This window comes from Lutra lutra, chromosome 11 (assembly GCF_902655055.1).
Source record: "Lutra lutra chromosome 11, mLutLut1.2, whole genome shotgun sequence".
NCBI classification, from domain to species: Eukaryota; Metazoa; Chordata; class Mammalia; order Carnivora; family Mustelidae; genus Lutra; species Lutra lutra.
In genome coordinates, this window is record NC_062288.1 from 46175817 (window position 1) to 46199084 (window position 23268).

At 40.3% G+C, this 23268-nt stretch overlaps 1 protein-coding gene and 1 long non-coding RNA gene across 8 annotated transcripts; one reads left to right on the top strand and one right to left on the bottom strand.

The window, feature by feature from the left end:
• Positions 1 to 2986: 2986 nt before the first annotated feature.
• Positions 2987 to 18302, bottom strand: LOC125080793 (uncharacterized). 2 transcript variants are annotated; one of them, XR_007121479.1, is made up of 4 exons: positions 18183 to 18302; positions 16357 to 17215; positions 6900 to 7023; positions 2987 to 4329 (listed from the first exon to the last, which is right to left on the bottom strand). It is a non-coding gene; the product is annotated as an uncharacterized LOC125080793 (long non-coding RNA). The 2 variants fall into 2 exon arrangements; XR_007121478.1 differs by lacking the exon at positions 2987 to 4329 and having other exon boundaries at positions 6343 to 7023.
• On the top strand, positions 9184 to 21366 carry ARL4A (ADP ribosylation factor like GTPase 4A). Of its 6 annotated transcripts, none has more exons than XM_047694896.1 (4): positions 9184 to 9213; positions 17588 to 17846; positions 18430 to 18552; positions 19002 to 19028. In XM_047694896.1, exons 1-3 carry the CDS (start codon positions 9199 to 9201, stop codon positions 18498 to 18500), a joined length of 345 nt encoding a protein of 114 aa, XP_047550852.1. In that variant the 5' UTR covers positions 9184 to 9198; the 3' UTR covers positions 18501 to 18552; positions 19002 to 19028. The 6 variants fall into 6 exon arrangements, with proteins under 6 accessions (XP_047550852.1, XP_047550853.1, XP_047550851.1 ...); XM_047694897.1 differs by having other exon boundaries at positions 19005 to 19027; XM_047694895.1 differs by lacking the exon at positions 9184 to 9213 and having other exon boundaries at positions 17256 to 17846; positions 18425 to 18552; positions 19005 to 21366.
• Positions 21367 to 23268: the final 1902 nt, after the last annotated feature.

The following is a 23268-nucleotide window of genomic DNA, read 5'->3' on the forward strand; positions in this document are numbered from 1 at the left end:
ATGCCCTTCACTAACCTCTGACTAAATAAATGGAAACCCCACTTACTGATAAAAGCAGGAAAAAATTAGAAAATAATAACCATGTTCATTGTGTATAATTTCCTTTTAATATAGAATATGTAAAATTATTTTCCAAGTGTATTTCCCATTTATATGTTTGAATAAACAGAACTAAAAATGGGTCTAATTTTATCTAAGATACAAAACATTACATTTTAAGTTGACCTTCTGATACTAATAGTTCGACAAATATTGTTAGAATCAAATGTTAACATATTTTGGTGGATCATTTATACTTTCTCTGTACCTCTGTTTTAGAATGAAATAAAAAGTTTTTTTCTGGTTTGAGACAAAAAGGATAGGATTGGGTTCTATTTTGTTCTATATTACAAGCAGGATTTCAAATTGAATACTATTTATCTTTGTAATAATTCACATGCACAGTTTTCTAATATTCCAGGTCTTTTGTGAATTGCCCTATTAAATTTAGCATATAGGCATCATGGAGACAAGTTTAATTTTAGCATTTTAGAAATGTTTGAGAACCTGGCGTGTATACTATCTCTATGTAATGTCTTAAGTTATAACAAAAGTGGTTTCTCAGTTTATTAAGATGATTTAATTTTTAGATTTCTTTTTTTTTTCAAAGATTTTATTTATTTATTTGACAGAGAGAGATCACAAGTAGACGGAGAGGAAGGCAGAGAGAGAGAGAGAGAGGGAAGCAGGCTTCCCGCTGAGCAGAGAGCCCGATGTGGGACTCGATCCCAGGACCCTGAGATCATGACCTGAGCCGAAGGCAGCGGCTTAACCCACTGAGCCACCCAGGCGCCCTAATTTTTAGATTTCTGATGAAGAATATTGACTCTCAGGTTTTTTTTTTTAATATTTTATTTATTTATTTGACACAGAGAGAGAGAGAGACGCAGGATAGAGGGAATACAAGAGGAAGTAAAAGAAGGAGAGCCAGGCTTTCCCCTGGGCAGGAAGCAGGATGTGGGACTCAATCCCAGGACCCCAGGATCTTGACGTGAGCTGAAAGCTGACACTTAACGACTGAGCCAGTCAAGTGCCCCTGATTCTGTTTAATAAGCCATCCAACACACTTTCAATTTATGTCATGGAGAGTTATTAGTCTAAAGAACATTTGAAGACCAATTGGTGATACAAGTGGCATCAAGAAAGCCCCAATTTTCTACTAAAAGGCACTGCTATATCTTAAAAATAGAGGATAGCAGGACGGTCCATCAACACCAGTTGTTTCTCTATGAGTATTAACCTTTAAACCTGATTGCATTCCCCTGATTTCATTGAAACCACATCTGGATATGCCTTAAGACCATACAATCCTTTTGGATTGAGAACATCATAAATTTGCTACCAACTTTCAATAGATTCAGGACTGCTAGTTATTAATCCTCAAATATTCTCTCTTTATGATAAATGAAGCATACTAAGAATTAATGTACTAAAGACAGAAAGTGTACATTCAAAACAAGCACATATTGACTTTCCTCATTTTTTTGCTGCCCTAATATGCTACCCTGTAAACTTTATGAAATAACTTCCCTTCCTTTTTCTCCCCATCCCAGAATTAAGTCAGCAAGCGGTCACAGACAGAGCTCTTACCTGGAGTTAGCTAAGTTACAATTCCAAAACACTAGCTTAGTGGAGCGCCTGGGTGGCTCAGTCAGTTAAGTGTCCGACCCCCTTGATTTTGGCTCAGGTCATGATATCAGGGTCATAGGATCAAACCCTGTTGGGCTCTGAGCTCAGCAGGGAGTCTGCTTCTCTCTCTCTCCCTGTCAGTCCCTCTGCCCCTCCCTCCCTCCCTCGCAAGTTCACTCTAAAATAAGTAAATAAATCTTAAAAAAAAAAACAAACAAACACATACACACTAGTTTAGTGACTCTTGGCAAATAAATCACTTAACTTCACAGACCCTTAGGTTCTTCATTTATAAAGTTGGGACAAATCACACAGATCTTGCTTATAAGGCAGTTTGGACGATAATTGATGAATGGGGAAAACCCCCTTTTAAAATAAGTTTGTAGACTGTAACTGCTCTTCATGTGTTTATTTAACAAATTAATATTTATAAATGTTAATTTATCAGATATCAAATTTAGGAGTTTGTTCATTAAATTACTCACATTGGTGAGTAACATTTTTTTTTGAGCCAACATTTATTTTTATTAAAAGATTTTATTTATTTGACAGACATAGCGAGAAAGGGAACACAAGCAGGGAGAGTGGGAGAGGGAGAAGCAGGTTTCCCGCTGAGTGTGGAGGCCAGTGCAGGGCTTGATCCCAGGACCCTGGAATCATGACCCTAGTGGAAGGCAGATGCTTAACGACTGAGCCACCCAGGTGTCTAATAGCCAATAATTTTATCTCTCTTTTTGTAGGTCAGATATGATGCTGCATCTTTGCTCATTCTACCATTTTTATGCCAAAAATCTCAATAGTGTAGAGTAATTTTTAACTCTAATTACTTATAACTAAAATGCTTTTAGGAGGGGCTCCTGCGTGGCTCAGTCAGTTAAGCATGTGCCTTCGGTTGAGATCATGATCCCAGGGTCCTGGGATTGAGTCCTGCATCTGGCTCCCTGCTCAGCCAGGAGCCTGCTTCTCCCTCTCTTTGCTCACTGCTGTGCCTACTTGTGCTACCTGTCAAATAAATAAAATATTTTTTTAAAAGTAGAAAATAAAATGCTTTAGGTAATCAGTTCTGGGCTCTTCAGGAAGCCTAAAAATAAAAGTAAGCATGTACAAATAAAATACTATTTTTATGTATGAAATCATATAAAATAAAGTACTAGTTTATTTAGCATTATTGGTGTTATGCATAGACTAACTTCATTCAGTGCTCCCAAAAACAAGCCAAGGAGGAAATGAGGCACAATGAAGACCCCGAGGCACACTTAATTTGTTTATTTTTTTCACTCTCCCAATATTTTCTAAAGGCCTGGATCAGTTGGCAGGTGTGGGACTAGAGGAATTTTTAAGAACGGTTGTTTGGGTCTTCCTCCGATCCGGTGCCACCTACAGAGGGCGCCATTTCAGACCTGTCTCTGTTCTCCACTGTAAACTACCTCTGCCCTCATGGCTGGGCATGCTCTGCATTCCCTTCTACTGAAAGGAATACTAGTGTATCAGTGTTGATTCAATGTAGCTGACCAGTAGCAATTCCTTCCTGGGCCTCCAAGCCCTCTTTCAGTTCTGCATACAAACATCACAATATTCACGCAGCCTGGCTTGGGTCGTATGCGTCTAGTTGCTCTGCCTGAATACGTTAGAGCCCTATGACACGCTTTTCACTTCATGTATCAGTTTCTAGGACCTGTCAGTCTTCTCTCCAAATGATTTAACTCCTGTTTTCCTGTCAAAAGCCATTTTCCCTGCTACCGTATTTAGGACTTCTGTTACCTCTAGTCAGGAGTCTTACCAAACTGCCTGACTAGTCCTACCTGCTCTATTTTTTTTTTTTTTTTGAGATTTTGTTTATTTATTTGAGAGAGAGAGAGAAAGAAGCAGACTCCCCGCGGAGCAGGGAGCCCGATGTGGTACTCGATTCCAGGACTCCAGGACCGTAACCTGAGCCGAAGGCAGTTGTCTAACCAAATGAGCCACCCAGGCACCCCATTCCCCCTGCTATTCTTAATCATTTTTTGCCAGGGTAATCTTCTCAAAACACAGATCTGAAGTTGGTTGTCTTCAAATTTAAAAAAAAAAAATCTTTGACTATTCATCCTGCAATTGGTGGGACCTACCTCAAGAGCTGAGGGTACAGGAAGGTCAGAGATCTTATTTTTCAACGACTGCCTCAGAATCAAATATTAGGTTAGCAGGAAGACCACTGTTTGTCTCCTGGGGCCCCCTCTCTCTGCCTGAATGATCCCATAACCATGGGAACTTAAAGAGCCAGCCTTATCTGTAAATATTTTGTGATGATAGAGTCAAGGATATGAGTGGCCTCCCATTGGCCTTTCAGCCCTTTGTTGTGGTCTGTACTGCAGTGTTACTGTTCCAGACAAGACCTACTCTCCGTAATGTGATTATTGGTCAAGATCTCTGCACAGCCCACAGTAGTTCTGACATAGTGGAAGAGTGAGCTTATATCCGGAGGAAGTCCACCCTGCTGGGAAGGCAGGATGAGGACAAACTTCTGCATTCATCCACAGCATGCACCAGAACTGGGCCTTTCTCCCATCTCCGTTCAAACCCTGCTGTTGAGTCCAGGTCCCAGGGCAGACCCTTGCCCCACTTCTCAGAAGTTCCCACTTGAAGCCCCTTCCAGCTATAGTCCTTGACTGAGACCACGTCAATCTGAAAAAAAGAAGATTCAGAAACATACAAGGTCTTTTATTCCTTTTCCACCCAAGAAGTTCCTTGGCTTCAGACTCTGTTTTGTACCTTTCCCTAAGTAACAATTCCATTGCAGTGGCAATACTGTTTACAAAAAAGGGCCCTATTCTGTCTCATTCCCTAGGCAATCTTTACCTAATTGTGTTGCATTTATTTCACTAAAAAGGGCACTTAAACTGCTTTTTTTTTTTTTTACAACCAAAGATACGCCTCAAGGAAACTTACACTCATTCCCAGTCAGAGAGGCAGCTGGAAGCTTTTACACGGCAGATGTGTCTGGGTTAAAAAAATAATCAGCCTAATAAATCACCTTGCTGTGATAACTTCTGTACCAGCATTGTGCAAGGCATTGGAGATCAAAGAGTCTAGTAGGAGAATTAGACATGAAAAGAGAATTTCAAAGTGATGGGTGCTTAAGGGGTGGTAGGTTCACGAAAATGACGTGGCACAAGGGAAAGAGGGATTTACTCTGACTGGGAAACTGAGAAAATCCTCACCAAGGTACAGGCTCCAGAACCTTGCATTGAACAGTAAACAGATCTCCAAGGGGACAAGGGTCCATGCAGGGCTGGAAAGGGGATGGACAAGGGACATTGTGGACACTGTATTAAAAGGACAGAGGCATGAATGAGTGTGATATGCTAGAGAATACCTAGAAAAGTAAGAGCTCCATGTGGATGGAGCTCAGGAATGAGGGTGTGGAGTTGGGGAAGAGGGAAGAGTGGCCAATGAGGTAGAAAGTGAGCCAAAAAATCAGTAATCAAAGCTCTACAAAGTGGAGTATTACAACTTGGGGGAAACATGGAGGTGTCTGGGGGGAATTCAAATCTATAGTGTAATGTGGTGCATTTTGCTGAAATATTAATTTTACTTTCTGATAGGAGGATGGTAATTTTATGGGGATACATTTTTTAAATCTTTACACTAAAAATATGTTTCTTTAGTAATAGCTGGAGTTGTTTTATTGACACTTAATTGAATAAAGTTTGTTTGTTTTTTCCCACCTCTACTGAAACTATTCTTTGGGAGGTCCTCAGTGACCTTCTGCATGGTAAGTAATTTTTGGAAAGTGACCAATGCATCCAAAAGTTTGTTCAGTCCCAGTCCAATATCTTTTTTAAAAAAAGATTTTATTTATTTATTTGACAGAGAGATCACAAGTAGGCAGAATAGGCAGTTAGAGAGAGGGGGGAAGCAAGCTCCCCGCTGAGCAGAGAGCCTGCTGCAGGGCTCCATCCCAGGACCCTGAGATCATGACCTGAGCCAAAGGCAGAGGCTCAATCCACTGAGCCACCCAGGCATCCCCAAGGCAGTTGGGCTTCCGCCATTGATGACTCTGTGGTATTATTACCCCACACCAAGTTAGTTCCAAAATCTCCATCCAAGACTTAGTAGAGTACCTGAGCAGAGTAGTAACTCCTTAAAGGGAAGTGAATATTATTCTATTTCCTGATAGTTGTTAGAAAGATGTGTTCACTTTCTTAGAGGTTACCAAGCAATACACTTAAGATTTCTGTGCTTTTTTTATAAGCATTTTATGCTTTTTGAAAAAAAAAAAAAAAAGTAAGAATAAAAAAGAAAAAAGGAGTGGAAGATGTTACAAAAGAAAGATATTGGGGGTGCCTGCATGGCTCAGGTCATGATCTCGGGTCCTGGGATGGAGCCCTGCATCGGGATCTCTGCTCAGCAGGGAGCTTGCTTCCCCCCTCTCTCTCTAACTGCCTCTCTACCTACTTATGATCTCTCTCTCTGTCAAATAAATAAATAAAATCTTTTTAAAAAAATATATTGGACTGGGACTGAACAAACTTTTGGATGCATTGGTCACTTTCCAAAAGTTACTTACCATGCAGAAGGTCACTGAGGACCTCCCAAAGAATAGTTTCAGTAGAGGTGGGGAAAAAGAAAAAAAAAATTATTCAATTAAGTGTCAATAAAACAATTCTACTTATTACTAACGAAACAGATTTTTAATGTAAAGATTTAAAAAATATATCCCCATAAAATTACCAAATTACCAAAATTATTCAAGACTCTCCACTATCAGGGTCAGTTTTTTTTTTTTTTTTCCTTTCTGAATCTGCCTCATATCACAGAGCCCTGTGTTCTTGTTTGTTGATAAATTACTTGCTCTTTCCTTGGAACACATTCTGAGTGTTTCCAGTGCCTTTGCTTATGCTGTTCCTTCTTTCTTCCTGGAATACAGCTCCTTCTCCTGGCCTGTTCCTTCATCCCGCCTTCCTCCAGCACACGCAGCTCAGAGCCTTCCTGTGGGACTTGGCGCCAACAGCGACTTCTCAGTGAGGGGTGCCTGCTCCTCCTGACTGAGGGTAAGTCCAAGTCTTCGGACATTTTCATGACATGTGGACCCCTGCTACAGCCTTGATCTTTTCTGACATTGAATTTTCATATTAGTTTTATATCCATTTTATATCATTTTACCATTTTATATTGGCTTACTATTAAAATATCATCTCAAAGGAGGAACCATGGTATTTTGTACACACGTCATTTTGTCGGTCATCACTTACATTTTTAACCATGAAAGAGTTCTCTACGCTCAGCAGCATGAACAGTCACTGATGTCATACATTTGGCAGCACAGAAGCATTCAGTCTGCCACTCAGATGTGCTCAAAGATTTCCTCCATGTCGACTGGAATGTAAATAAAGTAAGGAGTAGAAATTTAAAATAAAATAAAGTACAGGGGTGCCTGGGTGGCTCAGTGGTTAAGCATCTGCCTTCAGGTCATGACCCTGGGGTCCTGGAATCGAGCCCCAGGTTGGGCTCTCTGCTCAGCAGAAAGCCTGTTTCTCCCTCTTCCTCTGTCTGCCTCCCTCGCTTGTGCTCTCTCTTTCTCTCTGTCAAATAAATAAATAAAATCTTATAAAATAAAGTATAGAAGGCCCCTTCTATTGTGGGTTAGAGTTTAATTATAACTTCTGTATCACAACAGAAAGCTCACCTAGGTTTTGTAATATTCTCCATAGGCAACCAAAATATATTATTTATAGAGTGAGAGAGATGTTGATATCCAAACACATGTGACGTATTTTAATTGTCTTCTTTTTCTCAATTAAGTAAACTTTTCTTCTCATCTATCAAGAACAATTCTCCCAACAAAAGATGTTTTCCATTGGTACATGTGAACTCATAGAATGGAAGCGAAGATTCTACCTGACTTATAATTTTAAAATAAACCAAACCTCAAGCTGCTCTTAAATGCTAAATGTAAGGCAATAAAAAGGTAGTTTATTATTTGTCATCATAAACTAGTTATTTCTTCATCAGGATTAGTAAATTATATTTAATTACCTGACTTATCCTTTGTCTTCCTTCCAGATTATCACCTGCCTCACCTGGTCAACTACTCTAATGCCACTCACACAGATGTACACACTCACACAGATACACACACTCACACACACATACACACATTAAGACAAAAATCAACTTGTGGTTTTCTAAATATCTGTTCCAGTACTAGGCTACTGCTCTACAAAAACTTTGTGAAATTTGTTTTTAAGCAACTGAATTAACAAACCCATAAAATGAGCTAAAGAGTAATGTAACAGAACTTTTTCTTCTCATTTTCCCTAGGATATTAGGCCATAGTTTTTCTAAATTGTCCCAGTAAAATTACTTACTAGGTGGTTTTTTGCAAAGAGAACTAATCTACTTGTTTAAAGATACCTTAAGGGGAACCTGGGTGGCTCAGTCAGATAAGTGTCTGCCTTCGGCTCGGGTTGTGAACCCAGGGTCCTGGGATCAAGCCCCTCATCAGGCTCCCTGCTCAGTGGAAAGCCTGCTCCTCCCTCTCGCTCTGCCCCTTCCCTGGCTTGTGCTCTCTCTCTCTCTCAAAACAAACAAACAAACAAACAAATAAAGATACCTTAAACTGTTAGGATTTCTTTAATAATGGAGAGTATTTGAGGCACTATTTTGACTACATACCGTTTCAGTAGATCATAAAATGTTGTTTTGTGTTAATTAAAACACCCCAAAATGCTATGATATTCATTCTATTTTGGGTAATATCTAATTTCCCTCACTAGCTGTACAAATGTTCAGTTTACTTCTTTTTTTATTTTTAAAGATCTTATTTTTAAGTAATCTCTACACCCAACATGGGGCTCAGACTCACAACTCGGAGATCAAGAGTCACACAGTCCACTGACTAAGCCAGCCAGGAGCCCCTAGATGTTAAGTGTAGATTAGAGAATTTGAAATGAGTTATCTAATCCTTTATTCTGTGTTTGACAAAGGAGGGAGCACCTCAATTATATAGAGTGGCTCTAAATTATCATTTACGTATTTTTTACAAGGCACATATGAATCCTTGACATTAAAGAGTAAGGACACATTTACAGAAACTGAAAAGGGGAATTTCTGCCCATTCTTGACTCGTGGTAAAAATGTTTTTTATTCCTGGGGTGCCTGGTGGCTCAGTCGTTAAGTTAAGCATCTGCCCTCCGCTCAGGTTATGTTCCCATGGTCCTGGGATCAAGTCCCACATAGGGCTCCCTGCTCAGCAGGAAGCCTGCTTCTCCCTCTCCCACTCCCCCTGGTTGTGTTCCGTCTCTCGCTGTCTCTCTCTGTCAAATAAATAAATAAAATAAAATAAAATAAAATAAAAGTGTTTTTTATTCCTTATCTCAGAGGAACAGTGGACAGTGTTAATGGAGTACCTTCTGATACCTGGGCTCCCACCCCCACCACAGGATAACTACCACTAACAAAATAAAGCAATAAATACTGGGTGCAAACAAAGAAATGAAAAAGCTGGAAACAGAAAAGTCAGGCTGAAACTTGAGCTAAAAGAGTGGAAACATGGATAGTTTGAAGGTAGGGGAAATTCTTATTCTCAGAATGATAATTAGTTACTGCCTCAAAAGTTGTAAAGATCTGAACACTGCTTTGGGTCCCTCTGCTCTTGGGATTGAGAAAACCACTTGAAGGGGTCCATTAGTTATAAAAAACAGTAAGTACCTGATGGCTAGCCTGAGGAGTAGTAAAATAACAGTTAAGCTTAATGAAGATATTTTACATGGAGAAGCTAAGCATTCTGTTTTGTCATAATGGTGCGTTCAAAGCTGTTTCTATAGGATCTGTTGCCTATTCAGTAATAGACAGGTACAAGTTGTTTTGTTGGTTTTTTTCTCTGTGTAGAATTACGCCTTTAAAATTATCACTTGTCTCTATGGACATCAGTTGGTTCCTGTTTAAGCAATTATTCTTAGGATATGAAACATTCATTCAATAAATTCTGACCTCCTACTATGTGCCAGACACTACATAGACACTGGGGGATAGAGTGACACGTGACATTGACATCCTGTTTGCCTGCTAGAACTGTAATGGAAAAGGAGACAGAACACACAATAAACAAATACAAATTCTAGGAAGAAGAAATAAAGCAGAGTAAGGGATAGAAAGTAGTGAGGGGGATGGGAGGTTGGTCAGGGTAGATTCTTTCTTTTTTTATTTTTTTTAAGTGGGCTCCATACAGGGGTTGAATTCCCAACCCTGAGATCCAGACCTGAGCTGAGATCCAGAGTGTGAGGCTTTATCCGACTGAGCCACCCAGGTGACCTAGGGCAGATACTTTTTTTTTTTTTAACTTTTTTTAAAAGATTTTATTTACTTATTTGAGAGAGAGGGACAGAGAGAGCACAAACAAAGGGAGCAGCAGAGGGAGAGGGAGAAGCAGGCTCCCCACTGAGCAAGGAGCCCGATGGGGGACTCAATCCCAGGTCTCTAGGATCACGACCCAAGCCAAAAGCAGTCACCTAACCAACTGAGCACCCAGACGTAGGGCAGATACTTTAGATAAGATGTTCAGGAAGGCCTCTCCCAGGAGTGACATTTGAGCCTGAGGGAAGAGCTTTTCCCTTTCCCCCCAAAAGCAGAGAGACCACATGAGAGGACCAGGGGCACATTGGACACAGACTGAAGTGTGGCGTGGTAAGGCAGCAGTAGGGTGCTAAGAGGTAATTTGATTTGGATGTATGTGTCCATGGGATGGATTAGATGTGGTGTATGAGGATGACTCCCAGGTTCCTGCTCTGAGTAAGTAGGTGAATTGGGTGCTAATGTATAGGATGGGAAATTCTGAGTCTGAGGAGTAGGTTTAGGAATTGTTTGAGATGTTTATATTCATCTTAGTTGTGGAGTTTGGGGAATAGGTCCAGGTTGGATACAAATTTTGGAGAGTAAAGGGTGTTTAAAGTCCTGGTGCTCGGTGAGATTACCTAAGGAGAAAGTATAAAGACCTAAACACTGAGCTTTGGAGCATTCCAACGAGAAGACATGAATGTGATGGGGAGGATTACAATGTTCATGATAGAAGATAGAAATGTAAAAAGGACATGACAGGACAGGACTGTTGAAATCAAATATAACCCACAGTGCTTGTTGGGTTTCGGTTTTGTTTTGGTTTTGGTTTTTCTATTTTATTTTATTTTATTTTATTTATTTGAGTGAGAGCATGAGAGGGACAGTAGACAAGCAGACTCCCCGCTGTGGGGCTCAAGTCCAGGACCTGCGGGAACATGACCTGAGCTGAAGGCAGATGCATCACCAACTGAGCCACCCAGGTGCCTCAACACACAGTGCTTGTTAAAACAAGAAGAATCAGGACTCTTCTGTTCTGATGTGATAGTCTTACTGGGGTCCTGTTGGACTAGACATTCTCACTGTCAATCATGTATGAAGAAGCAGGCCCAAGGCCAGGAAATAGGGACATAGAAAGTAAACCTTGGGTCTCAGCCTTATCGCCATCTTGGAAACTTCTGCACCATGAGGAGGAAGAAGTGAATGCACAGACTGAAGCATAAAAGAAGAAAGATGAGGCAGAGGTCCAAGTAAACCACTGGCTTCGTCACCCAGGGAGCCACAAGAGCAGAAATAAGGAAAACCAGAGACCAGGGATGCTGATACCAATTTTTGGACTGTATGCCTACTTTCTAAAGCTTGATTTAATGGATCTAGACCATCCATCACCATCAGATCACAATGACCACCTCTGAGAGACCTGACTTGTTCATACCAAAACAGGCCCTTTTGCTCCTTTGCTCTGGACCTGTGACTTCTGGGACTAAATGAAAACTAATGTTTTCATTTGTGGCTGAATATAACACGTACACAATAAATCATCTCTTCTGCTGTCTTACTGAAGGGAAAAAAAAGGTAGTCTTTGTTTGGTATGGAGAGACTTTTCCACCAGTGTGTCTTTTGGCATCTGGGCATGACCAACTCTCCAGAGGCCTGTGACAGCCTTCTCAGAGGAAGGGGCCAACTGTCCCGGGACTTTAAAACCAGTGAAAGTAGTTTGAAGCTGCTCATAAAAGAAGTTCATGGGGAGGGTTTAGGACCTATAGGTCTGGTGAATTCTTTTTTTTTTTTTTTTAAGATTTTATTTATTTATTTGACACAGAGAGAGAGAGAACACAAGCAGGCAGAGAGGCAGGCAGACAGAGAGGGGGAAGCAGGCTCCCTACTGAGCAGAGAGCCCGATGTGAGGCTCGATCCCAGGACCCTGAGATCATGACCTGAGCTGAAGGCAGAGGCTTTAACCCACTGAGCCACCCAGGCGCCTCTGCTGGTGAATTCTTATCTAGGAGTCATTCTATGTACCTTTGGGATTGTACTCCATTCTGACATTTTCTTTGTAAATTCTTGTCCAATTGTACCTTGGCTTTATGCTATATTGGCTGAAAGTGAGTTAACCTAAATATGAACTCCCTAGAGTGTCATGAAGAAGAAAACAGACACTAGTGCCAGACATAGGGGACAAATCCCAGCACCACTGCCTATTAACTGAGAAATCAGTTAGGAGGTAAATTAACTAGTTTAGGGGAGACATTATGAGAACCAGCTGTAAGTACTGGAAATGGAATATAAAGAAAGAAACGGATTAAAGAGACATCGGTAGCTAATTGTGAGTGGGACATCAGAGAATTTTTTAAATGTCTCTGTGATTCTACTTGGGGCTATTAAATGAACTACCACCAGCCAAAGCAGGGACCAAAAGAGCAGGGCCATGGTACAGCAAGAGTGATAACGAAGTGATAATGAAGCTTTGAACATGCTGGGTCTTTGGCAGAGGAATTCAAGAGACAATTCAAAATGGAATCCAGCTCAAAAAAAGCTTTCTGAGTCTAAGATTATGAAACATGAATAATTTACCATAACAGGAATGATACCGATACACTTTGGAAACATAAAATGCATCCACTTTTATCATTTAGGGCTCGGGAAAATACCTTTTGGCTGGCACATCTCCCCCCACCCCCCAGCTTTATTGGGATATAATTGACAGGTAACATTGTGTAAGTTTAATGTGTACAGTATGATGGTTTGATATATTGTGAAGTGAAATGAGACTACAATAAGATTAAAATATCCATCACACTCACACATTTATGTGCCTGTGTGTGTGTGTGTGTGTGTGTGTGTTGATAACATTTCAGATCTCTCTTAGTGCCTTTCAGGTAACAATACAGTATGTTAACTAGAGTCACCATGCTATGGATTAGATTCTCAGAACTTGTAACTGGAACTTTGTACCCCTGACCAATATCTCCCTATTTTTCCTTCCTGCCAAACCTTGGCAACTACCATTCTATTCTGCTTCTGTGTTCAACTTTTTGATTCACAGATAAATGATAGCATCCAGTATTTTTCTTTCTCTGACTTATTTCACTTAGCATATTGCCCTCCAAGTTCATTCCTGTTGCAAATGGCAGAATTTCCTTCTTTTTTATGGCTGAATAATATTCAATTGTATACATATAACACATTTTCTTTATCCATTCATTAACCAAGAGACACTTAGTATTGTGAGGAAAACTGCAGTAAACACAGGGTTGCAGATTATTTCTTCAAAATAGTGATTTCAGTTTATTGCTGGATCATGTAATAGCTCTATTTTTAATTTTTTAAGACACCTCCATACTGTTGTCCACAGTGGCTGAAACAATTTACATTGCCACCAACAATGGACAAGGGTTCCCTTTTTTTCACATCCTTTCCTACTGGTATCTCTTGTCTTCATGATGATAGGCATTCTAACAGGTGTGAAGTGATATCTCCTTGTGGTTTTGATTTTCATTTCCCTGATGATTAGTGATGTTGAGCACCTTTTGTATATCAGCTAGCCATTAATGTGTCTTTGGAAAAATGTCTATTCAGATCCTTTGCCCATTTTAATTGGATTATGTTTATATTTTATTTATTTATTTACTTATTTATGGCTATGAGTTGTATAAATTCCTTATATATTTTGGGTATGAACCCGATATTTATCTGTCATCAGGTAGATGGTTTGCAAATATTTTCTCTTATTCCATAGTTTGTCTTTTCATTTTGTTGATTGTTTCATTTGCTGTGCAGAAGGCTTTTATTTATTTTTTATGAATTTTTTATGGGGAGAGGGGCAGAAGGAGAGGAAGAGAGAGAGAAGTCAAAGTAGGCTCCATGCCCAGCATGGAGCTCAGTGTAGGGCCCAATCTTACAACCCCAAGATCATGACCTGAGACAAAATCAAGAGTTGGGTGCTTAACCAACTGAACAGAAGCTTTTTAGTTTGATGTAGTCTCACTCATTTATTTTTGCTTTTATTACTATGCTTTTGGTGTCATATTCAAAAAATCATTGCCAAAACCAATGTCAAGGAGCTTCTTTTCTATATTTTCTTCTAGAATTATCAAGATTTCAAGTCTTAACATCTTAGTATTTATTTATTTTTTTTTAAAGATTTTTATTTATTTATTTGACAGAGAGAAATCACAAGTAGGCAGAGAGGCAGGCAGAGAGAGAGAGGAGGAAGCAGGCTCCCTGCTGAGCAGAAAGCCCGACGCCGGGCTCGAACCCAGGACCTGGGATCATGACCTGAGCCGAAGGCAGCGGCTTAACCCACTGAGCCACCCAGGTGCCCCAACATCTTAGTATTTAAAGATGAGAGTCTAATTTCATTCTTAGCCTATGAATATCCAATTTTCCAATTCCCTTCTGTTGAAGAGACTATCCTTTTCCTCTTGACTATTTTTGGCTCCTTGTCATAGTTCAGTTGACCATTTATGCATGGTAATTTCTGGCCTCTCAATTCTATTTCATTGTTGTATATGTCTGTTTCCATGGCAGTGCCATACTGTTTTTATTGCTATAGTTTTGTAATATACTTTGAAAACAGAAAGTGTGACCCTTTATTCTTTCTCAAGGTTGCTTTGGTTATTTGGGGTCTTTTGTGGTTTCATATGGATTTGAGGATTATTTTTACTACTTCTGTGAAAAATTCCATTGGAATTCAGAGAGAGATTGCATTCAATCTATACATTACTTTGGTTAGTATGGACAATTTAACAATATTAATTATTCAAATCCATGACATAGAATATCTTTTTATTATTTATGTCTTCTTCAACTTCTCTCTTCAGCATTTTACAGTTTTCAGTGTACAGGTCTTTTACCTTCTTGTTGAATTTATTACTAAATATTCTATTCTTTTTGATGTTATTGTAAGGGGGGTTGTTTTATTTTGTTTATATAGTTTTATAGTTGGTTAGTGTACAAAAATACAGCTGATTTTGTATGTTCACTTTGTATCCTGCAACTTTACTGAATTTGCTTATTAGTTGTTATAGTTTTTTGTGGAGTCTTTAGTGTTTTCTATATATAAGATCATATCCCAATTTTGCTTCTTCTTTTCTGATTTAGATGCCTCTTAGATGATTTGAGTCTATGTCAGGTAGGACTGGTAAGAGCGGGCACCTTCATCTTGTTCTTGGTCCAAGAGGAAAAGCTTTCAAACTTTCACCATTGAGTATGATATAGTGTGGGCTTGTCGCATATGGCCTTTATTATGCTGAGATACATTTCTTCTATACCTAATTTATTGAGAGTTTTTATCATAAAAGGATGTTAAATTTTTTCAAATGCTTTTTCTGAATCTTTTGAGGTGATCATGATTTGCATCCTTCATTCTATTAATGTGGTGTGTCACATTTATTGATTTGCATATTTTGAACCAACCTTGAGGTGTTAATGTGTATTTGACATCTTTATTTTTTCCTTCATGTAGGTATTTATAGTTATAAACTTTGCTCTTAAAATTGCTTTTGTTGCATCTGATAAGTTTTGTTATGTTGTATTTCCATTTTCATTTGTCTCATATTTTTTTCTCTTTTGATTTCTTCCTTGATCTATTGGTTGTTCAAGAATATGTTCATTAATTTCCATGTATTTGCAAATTTTCCAGTTTTCCTCCTACTATTGACTTCTGGTTTCAAGCCATTGTGGTCAGAAAAGATACGAGGTATTTTCAGTCTTCCTGAATTTATTGAGACTTGTTTTATGGTCTAACACATGATCTACCTTGGATAATGTTCCATGTGGGTTTCAGAAGAATGTATATTCCACTGGTGTTGGATGGAATGTTCTGTATGAGTCTGTTAGGTCCATTTGGTCTATAGTGTTGCTCAAATGATATCTCATTGATTTTCTGCCTAGATGGTCTATTTGTGTTGAGAGTGGGTATTAAAGTCCCCCTAAGACATCTCATCTTTTTTTTTGCCCATGGGAAATTATAATCTCCTCTTTTTTGATGTGTTTGAACATATAATAAACTTTATGCTTCCAAGCTCTGCATACTGTCACTTCCACCTGCAACTCTATTCTCCTACATCTTGAGTTCTTTTAATATTCATCTTTAAAATTACATCTTTTGGGCACCTGGTTGGCTCAGTCAGTTAAGTGTCTGTTTTTGGCTCAGGTCATGATCCCCACGTCTTGGGCTCAAGCCTCGCATCTGGCTTCCTGCTCAGCGAGAAGCCTGCTTCTCCCTCTCCTCCCCACTCGTGCTCTCTCAGTCTCTCAAATAAATAAATAAATAAAATCTTAAAAAAAATGAAATTACATCTTTTTCTGTTAAGCCACCCTGTCAGATAAAGTTTGTATAAGCATCAGACTTGATAATAACTTCTATTTTACCATCCAGAAGTCCTATTGTATTCATAGCAATTATATGCTGTGTGTCTGTTGCCTCCACTGAATCAATTCCTTCCACCATAGTCCTTGCCTTCTGTTTACCCAGACTTTCAAACTTGGGAGATTCCAGTAAATACCTACAAAAAAAAAAAAATAAAGTGAAGTATCCTAGAACAGAAAACAATATGTAAAAATAGGGCAGCAAAGGTCATGAAGGACATCAGCTACAATGTGTGCCTGCTTAATTTAGGCATAACATAGAAAATCAGATTATAGAAGAGAGGAAAAATGCTAGAGGCATCAGATTTGATCTGGGTCCTGGAATTCAAAAAGGAGAAACAAGGTAAATTACTCAGTTGTAGTATTTTAGAAAAAGAAAGCTTACCCATTTCATAAGATCAGTATTTCTTCAAAATGTCTAATCATTAAGTACCTGGGATTCTTGTTGGATACAGGTCACTAGCCCCTCCCCTAAAGATTCAGAGTCAGCAGGTCTGTGATAGAGATCAGAAATGTGTATTTTTACAAACACTGTTAGCAAAGTTTGGAAAACCATAACTAAAGCCAAGGTTCACAGAGCCTCTAGTCTCTAAATAATTTTGTCATGGTGTCTCAGGCCAGAAGAAATACCCAATATTCCATTTAAGTGGATAGATCCAGACAATAGTTACAGTTGTTAACAGAGTCCAACAGATGGCGCTGTGTTTCCCTCAAAAAAAGTTAGAATTCCCCTGAGTAGTAGACTTTAAGTTAAAGGGCCACCACTTATTTTCCTGGGTCAGCAGAAACAGCTCATCTTTCAGTTTATTTCCTCATTTGTAGAACCGGGATATTTCTACCTCACGGGGCTGTTGCTGGGATCCTGTGGGAGAGGGGATTTATTTGCTTTTCAAAAGAAAGCTGAGTTTCAGACACTAGTCTGGCCCAGGCTCTTACGGCAGCTACTGAGGCACGCCCACGTCACCCCGTTATATAAGGGGCCCACCCGTCTGGTGTCCTCTGAAATCTCTGACCCTACGTCACCGGCCACCGCCCAGAGGGAAACCGTGCGGCGCCCTGAGGCAGGCTGGGAGGGTGGAACCCGGCGGGGTCCGTCTGTCACTCGCCCCGGGCTAGAGAAAGCCTCGGAGACGGCTACTGCGTCCGAGGCCGAAGCCGGAAACCCCGCCCGACCTCGCGGGTTGCCCATCCCCCTTAGGCCGGTTGGAACGTGACCTTGTTTTGACGTTGCTAGGAGACCTGGCTCCCGCGCGCCCCCCTCTGGCCAGTGCCCCGCGAGCGCCGAAAGGGGGCGGGGCCGCGGCTGGCGCCGGGAGCTGAAGGCAGAGCACCGTTAGGCTTCCTGGCGCGCGGCGTCCACCCGGCGTCCCCAGAAGTCGCGTCTCGTTTCCGGGCACCAACCTGGCCTCACGGGTGCCTTCTGGCAGGTACCACCGTGCTCCCCAGGGGCTGTGAACAACGCGGGGTCCGGACGAGGGAGGACTGTGAGTCAGGTGAGCCGCGCAGGGCAGGCAGCTGGTGTGGCCACGCCCTGCTGGAGGAGAGGAGCCGTTGGGGTGCGGGGGGACGACGTGAGGGGATAGTGGCGCGGAGACAGTGGGCCTGCCCTTGCGGGTGTCCCACATTGAATCATTCACGCCAGGAGGCCGGCGTGGCCACGGCCAGCACCCTCCGGCCAGCGGACAAAGGGTTAACGCGCCGGCGGTGACCGCGGGCCCCGGATGTGGGAGCCGCGGCGCTGCGTCTGCGGGCCGCGCTGCAGGTGCGCCGGGGCGGCGTTGTGAGCGGCCTGGCGGCGACCTGATCGAGCAACTTACGCGTTCCCTCACCTGGTGGGGCCACTTGGCTCCCTCCGCGGGCGTCTTGTTTTCTAACTTAAGGGCAACAGGTGGTGCCTATGGACCGAGAGAACCCAGCTCGGCCGCACTGGGAGCGGCAGTTAACTCTCGCCAATTAGGGCGCTGGGGCGGGTGTGAATCGGACGCTCTGGCGCGGATGACCAATGGGATTTGGGCTCATGGGTGGGCCGGGAGGAGTGGGCGTGGCCAGATTCTGAATTTACGGTTTCTAGTCCAGCAACTGCCAGAGCTGCGTCGAGAGCTAAGCGGAGCGGACGTGGGGTGCTTCTCCCCCAGGACCCCGCGTAAAAAAAGGCCCACCAAATGCTTTCTCATTTGGATCCAGACTCCACTTCCGGAGGTGAGAGCACTGTGCTATTTTGGGGGGAGCCGGGGGGGGGGGGGGATAATAGCGACCTTGGGTATGCTCTTAAACACGTGGAATTAGATCCCTGAGATAGGATTATGTGTTAGGGGGTTTGCGCCTAAAGAGGCATTTCTGTGGTTATTGCGAGTTGGACCAGATACTAATGACTAGGTTGTCTTCGGAATGAGGGCTTGGAGATTTGGGAACCCAGGGAAGTAGAGTAGTACGTGTTACTGCAATTTTCGTGAATGTTAAAGAATTGCAATCACAGGGATCATTCTGTTGGTTGCCTTGGTTTGCGTACGTTTCCTATTTCATTGGGTTTGTTTATTGAAGCAAGTTGGATTTTTCAAGTTCCCCGTCTTGCTTATTTAAGCAGGAAGAGAGGAAAACAGTTGTAGTATGTTATTTCACCAGAATAACTTATTCATTTTCACCCTCAGCACTCTGGTAGCTGGATCCCCTAGGAAGAGAAGTTCTAAAGCAGTGAGAAGAAAGCATTTCAATTTGGATCACTTACTTGCACCTGGAAATGGGGAATGGACTGTCAGACCAGACTTCTATCCTATCCAGCCTGCCTTCATTTCAGTCCTTTCACATTGTTATTCTGGGTTTGGACTGTGCTGGAAAGACGACTGTATTATATAGGTTGCAGTTCAATGAATTTGTAAATACTGTACCTACCAAAGGATTTAACACTGAAAAAATTAAGGTAACCTTGGGAAATTCTAAAACAGTCACTTTTCACTTCTGGGATGTAGGTGGCCAGGAGAAATTAAGGCCACTGTGGAAGTCCTATACCAGATGCACAGATGGCATTGTGTTTGTTGTGGACTCTGTAGATGTTGAAAGAATGGAAGAAGCCAAAACTGAACTACATAAAATAACCAGGATATCAGAAAACCAGGGAGTCCCTGTACTTATAGTGGCTAACAAACAAGACCTGAGGAACTCACTGTCTCTGTCAGAAATTGAGAAATTGTTAGCAATGGGTGAACTGAGCTCATCAACTCCCTGGCATTTGCAGCCCACCTGTGCGATCATAGGGGATGGACTAAAGGAAGGACTTGAGAAACTACATGATATGATAATTAAAAGAAGAAAAATGTTGCGGCAACAGAAAAAGAAGAGATGAGTGGCGATTCTTTTTATATCTGTGTGGAGTAGGTTTTCTCTGGTCTGATGTTGACAAATGGAAGAGTGTCTACAGCCTGGTTTGCCCGCCTGCCCTCCTGGATGCTGATAAAGCTTTGTTTTGTTGAACAATCAGATGCCCAACTCTTTTGCCTTGTGGAAGATGAGTAAATGCAGTGCTTCTTAAAATGGTCTCTTATCCCTACCCCACAAATTTTGGTACTACCATTCTAGGAAGCCAAGCATGGATAGCGAATTGACCAGAAAACCAGAAAACAGTTGTGGAAATTTGACCTGAAGTTAGTGAAATAAAACTTTGAAGAGTGTCTGCCTAGTGTTTTGTCCTTACATCTTTTGGGGGAAGCCTTTACAAGGAAATTGCATATAAGGTTTTGTATGTTAACATAAAATGTTAATGAATGGAAATGTTAAGATAGATTAATATATATACACGTGGTTATATTGATCACATTGGTCCAACCAGTAAGGGAAAAGGAGGAAGTGTTTGCTTTTTTAAGTTTTGGCCAAATGAATTTTGACATTTTCTGGAATCAGATGATGTAATGGTATATCTTAATTCTAGACAATGTTTAAGTTGGTCTAACTTAAAATAATACAAATAAGGTATTGGGGGCATATTCAAGTGCATGGATTCGTTTTCCTGACAATGCATGTTTTGGTGTGTAGTTTTTTACTTTTTAGGAGTAGCTATGCATCCTTCTCCATGGTCAGGTTTAAAACACCTTTTTGGGGATTTAGGGCTGTTCTAGAAATAGTTTATTACCAGAAGCACTTTCACTTGAAGAACCTAAAATAATTTACTTAATTCTTTTATATAGTAAATTAGGGCATGTAGATTAATAAACGTATATGCTTGGTATATATGGATTTATGAAGAAAGCAATTGATGAATTCAGTCAAGAGGATGCAATTATAATACATGGTCTCTAACGTATTCCAACTGTAAAATACTTGTTTTATTGATCCTTGCTGGCTGAACACAGATGTGGTTTCATATATTTTTGTAGTGTTTTGAGAGGAGCAGAAGCTTTATAAACAACACCTGATGCACTGTGGAGTGAGAATGTAAGAGATGTCCTATAAGTGCTCTGAGCTTTAAGTTTTTGTTTACAATCTCAAAAGTGTTATGTAGGCAGTTCAGTCCTGATTATAAGGTAGGAAGAAATGATACAGTACTGCAGATAAGAATTAGGATTCTAGAAAATGAAGGGGAAAGTAGCAAAGCTATGTTTTGTTAAAATTCGCTGGTGCTGTTTACACTGGAATTCAAAATGCCCTCTAAATTAAAAGGAGGAAAACCCTTTCCTAATTCTTATCTACAAGCAAGGACTTACTTCCAGTGATCCTATATTAACAACTAAGCATAATTCTATGTGTAAAGCCAACAGCTGTTTGTTCTGAAGATAACCAAAAGAACTGCACTTTGCAAGCAGGGTTTTATTTTGACTTGGGGTTTTCTGTTTTGGGGGTTCTCTCTCGTTTTCAGTGGTACAGTTTTTGGAACCTTGATTTTTCTTGTTACACACAAAATGAAGTAGCTTCCTGTGGAGCTTTCATTGTTAAATGTACCTGCACTAGTGACAGTCACTTAGAATGTTTATATTTATAAAAATGTGGATAATAACTACCAATAAACTACTGGAGGCACTAGGAGAACAGTGTTTGACTTTTGAGTTTTAATGTATTTCCGTTTGCTGAAGCTTTTAATTAAGTGTGCAAACACAACTGTGACAGCTGGGTTACATGGTTACATAGTCCCAGAGAAATCGGGTTTTCCTCAAGTGTGAGAGGCACCAAAGGTCGATTTTTGCGAGAATTTTTTTTTTTAACCTTTCACTAAATGAAATCATGGTATATATTCTCAGTATCACTAGATCTGTTGTGGATTAATAAAGCTTGCTGAAAAAAACTCAGTAAATGGATTTAGATGTTTAGCCCATCTGTACTTTTTATATACTTGCTGTATAAAATCGTACTGTTTTAACCATTTCTTGGGAGTTTTGAATGTGTTGACCCTTCTTTTGTAGCCTAAGAATTTGATAAGCAAATTCATGTTATCTGTTTCATATTTAGTGCACAACTACAAAAACAAAAATGGCATGAATATAATACTAGCTTTGATTTATAAAACACATTTTCAACTCCAAAACTGGTCATAATTTCCACTCCACTAAGGAGTCTTCCCAAAATACACCCTGAAGAGTTAAGACAGTACTAAGGTACACCGTTTCTAAAGTATATTTCTAAAATATTTCTTGAATTTGAGGTTATTTGGTTTAATACTCAACATTAATCATGGTCCAGATTACTCTAAATTCAAATTACTATCAAAGATAAGTTAATTATGATGTCTAGACTTACTCCTAAATGGATTATAAGCATTTAGGAAAAAAGTTTGTGTAGACAGCATATATTCATTAGTAATGGAAAAATGAATAAATCCTTGGAAGCTGAAAAGCGAAGTTACTAGTAATAATGAGTGTATGTAGAGAACTACTAGCCTGTAGAAGCATGATGGTTTTTGAACAGAGGGAAAGACCCAGACTTAGAATGTGTGTTTGTACAAGGCATTTGACACTTAAACAGTGTCAGATTAATTATTCATACTGACCTGGAAGGAGGTCTTTGGTAGAGTGTTTCAAGGTCCTACTTAACACAAAAATTTCAGTAATCAGTAATATAAACACAATGGTTTCTTCAGAGATCACAAAAGACACAAAATTTTTTTTTCAGCTTTTGGTAATATAACAGTCAACATTTAACTAATAGACCTTGGAATTTTGAATAGATCACTTGAAGTTGAAATTTTACATTTAAGGTTTAAATTTTGGAAGATTCTTAAATGGATAGTAGTGATGCTTGTATAAGGCTGTGAATGTACTTAATGCCACTGAGTTATACATTCAAAAGTAGTTAAAAATTGTAAATTTTTTGTATATTTTACCACAATTAAGAATTTATAATACTAAGTATACACTTAGTTTCTAAGAATCAGCCAAGAGTAGAGTGAGAGCATCCTAATTTAGAGATCATATTTAGTTGCAAATTTTATGGAAGATTGGGGTGTTGAAAGTTTAATATGAACAGGGTGCCTGAGTGGCTCAGTTGGCTGGGCTTTTTGACTCTTGGTTTTGGCTCAGGTCATGATCTCAGGGGTGTGAGATCAAGTTCCCTGTTGGGCTCTGTGCTCAGCGGGGAGTCTGCTTGAGATTCTGTCCTCCTCCCCTCTGTCCCCCTCCCAGCCCCCCTGCTCAAGTGTGTGGGTACATTCTCTGAAATCTTTAAAAAAATTTAGTATGAACATACAGCATGGTAAACTAATAATTGTAAAGTTAATATTAAAATACATGATAAACATGATAGTCCCAACAAACCACAGCTGAAATACGTGTTAAATCTGTGTATGCGAATTAGAAACCTATGAATGTCTACATGGGAGGCTAGTTTAGGAGGATACATGTATTGGCTAAAAACAGCTGGATCTTTGGAGTCAGATTAGGGTTCAAATCCTGGCTCTCCAGCTATACACCTGTGACCTTCTGGCTTGTTATTTGA

Excerpts from the sequence above, each read along its gene's own strand:
- ARL4A (XM_047694895.1), top strand. The coding sequence starts at position 19,091 with ATGGGGAATGGACTGTCAGACCAGACTTCTATCCTATCCAGCCTGCCT.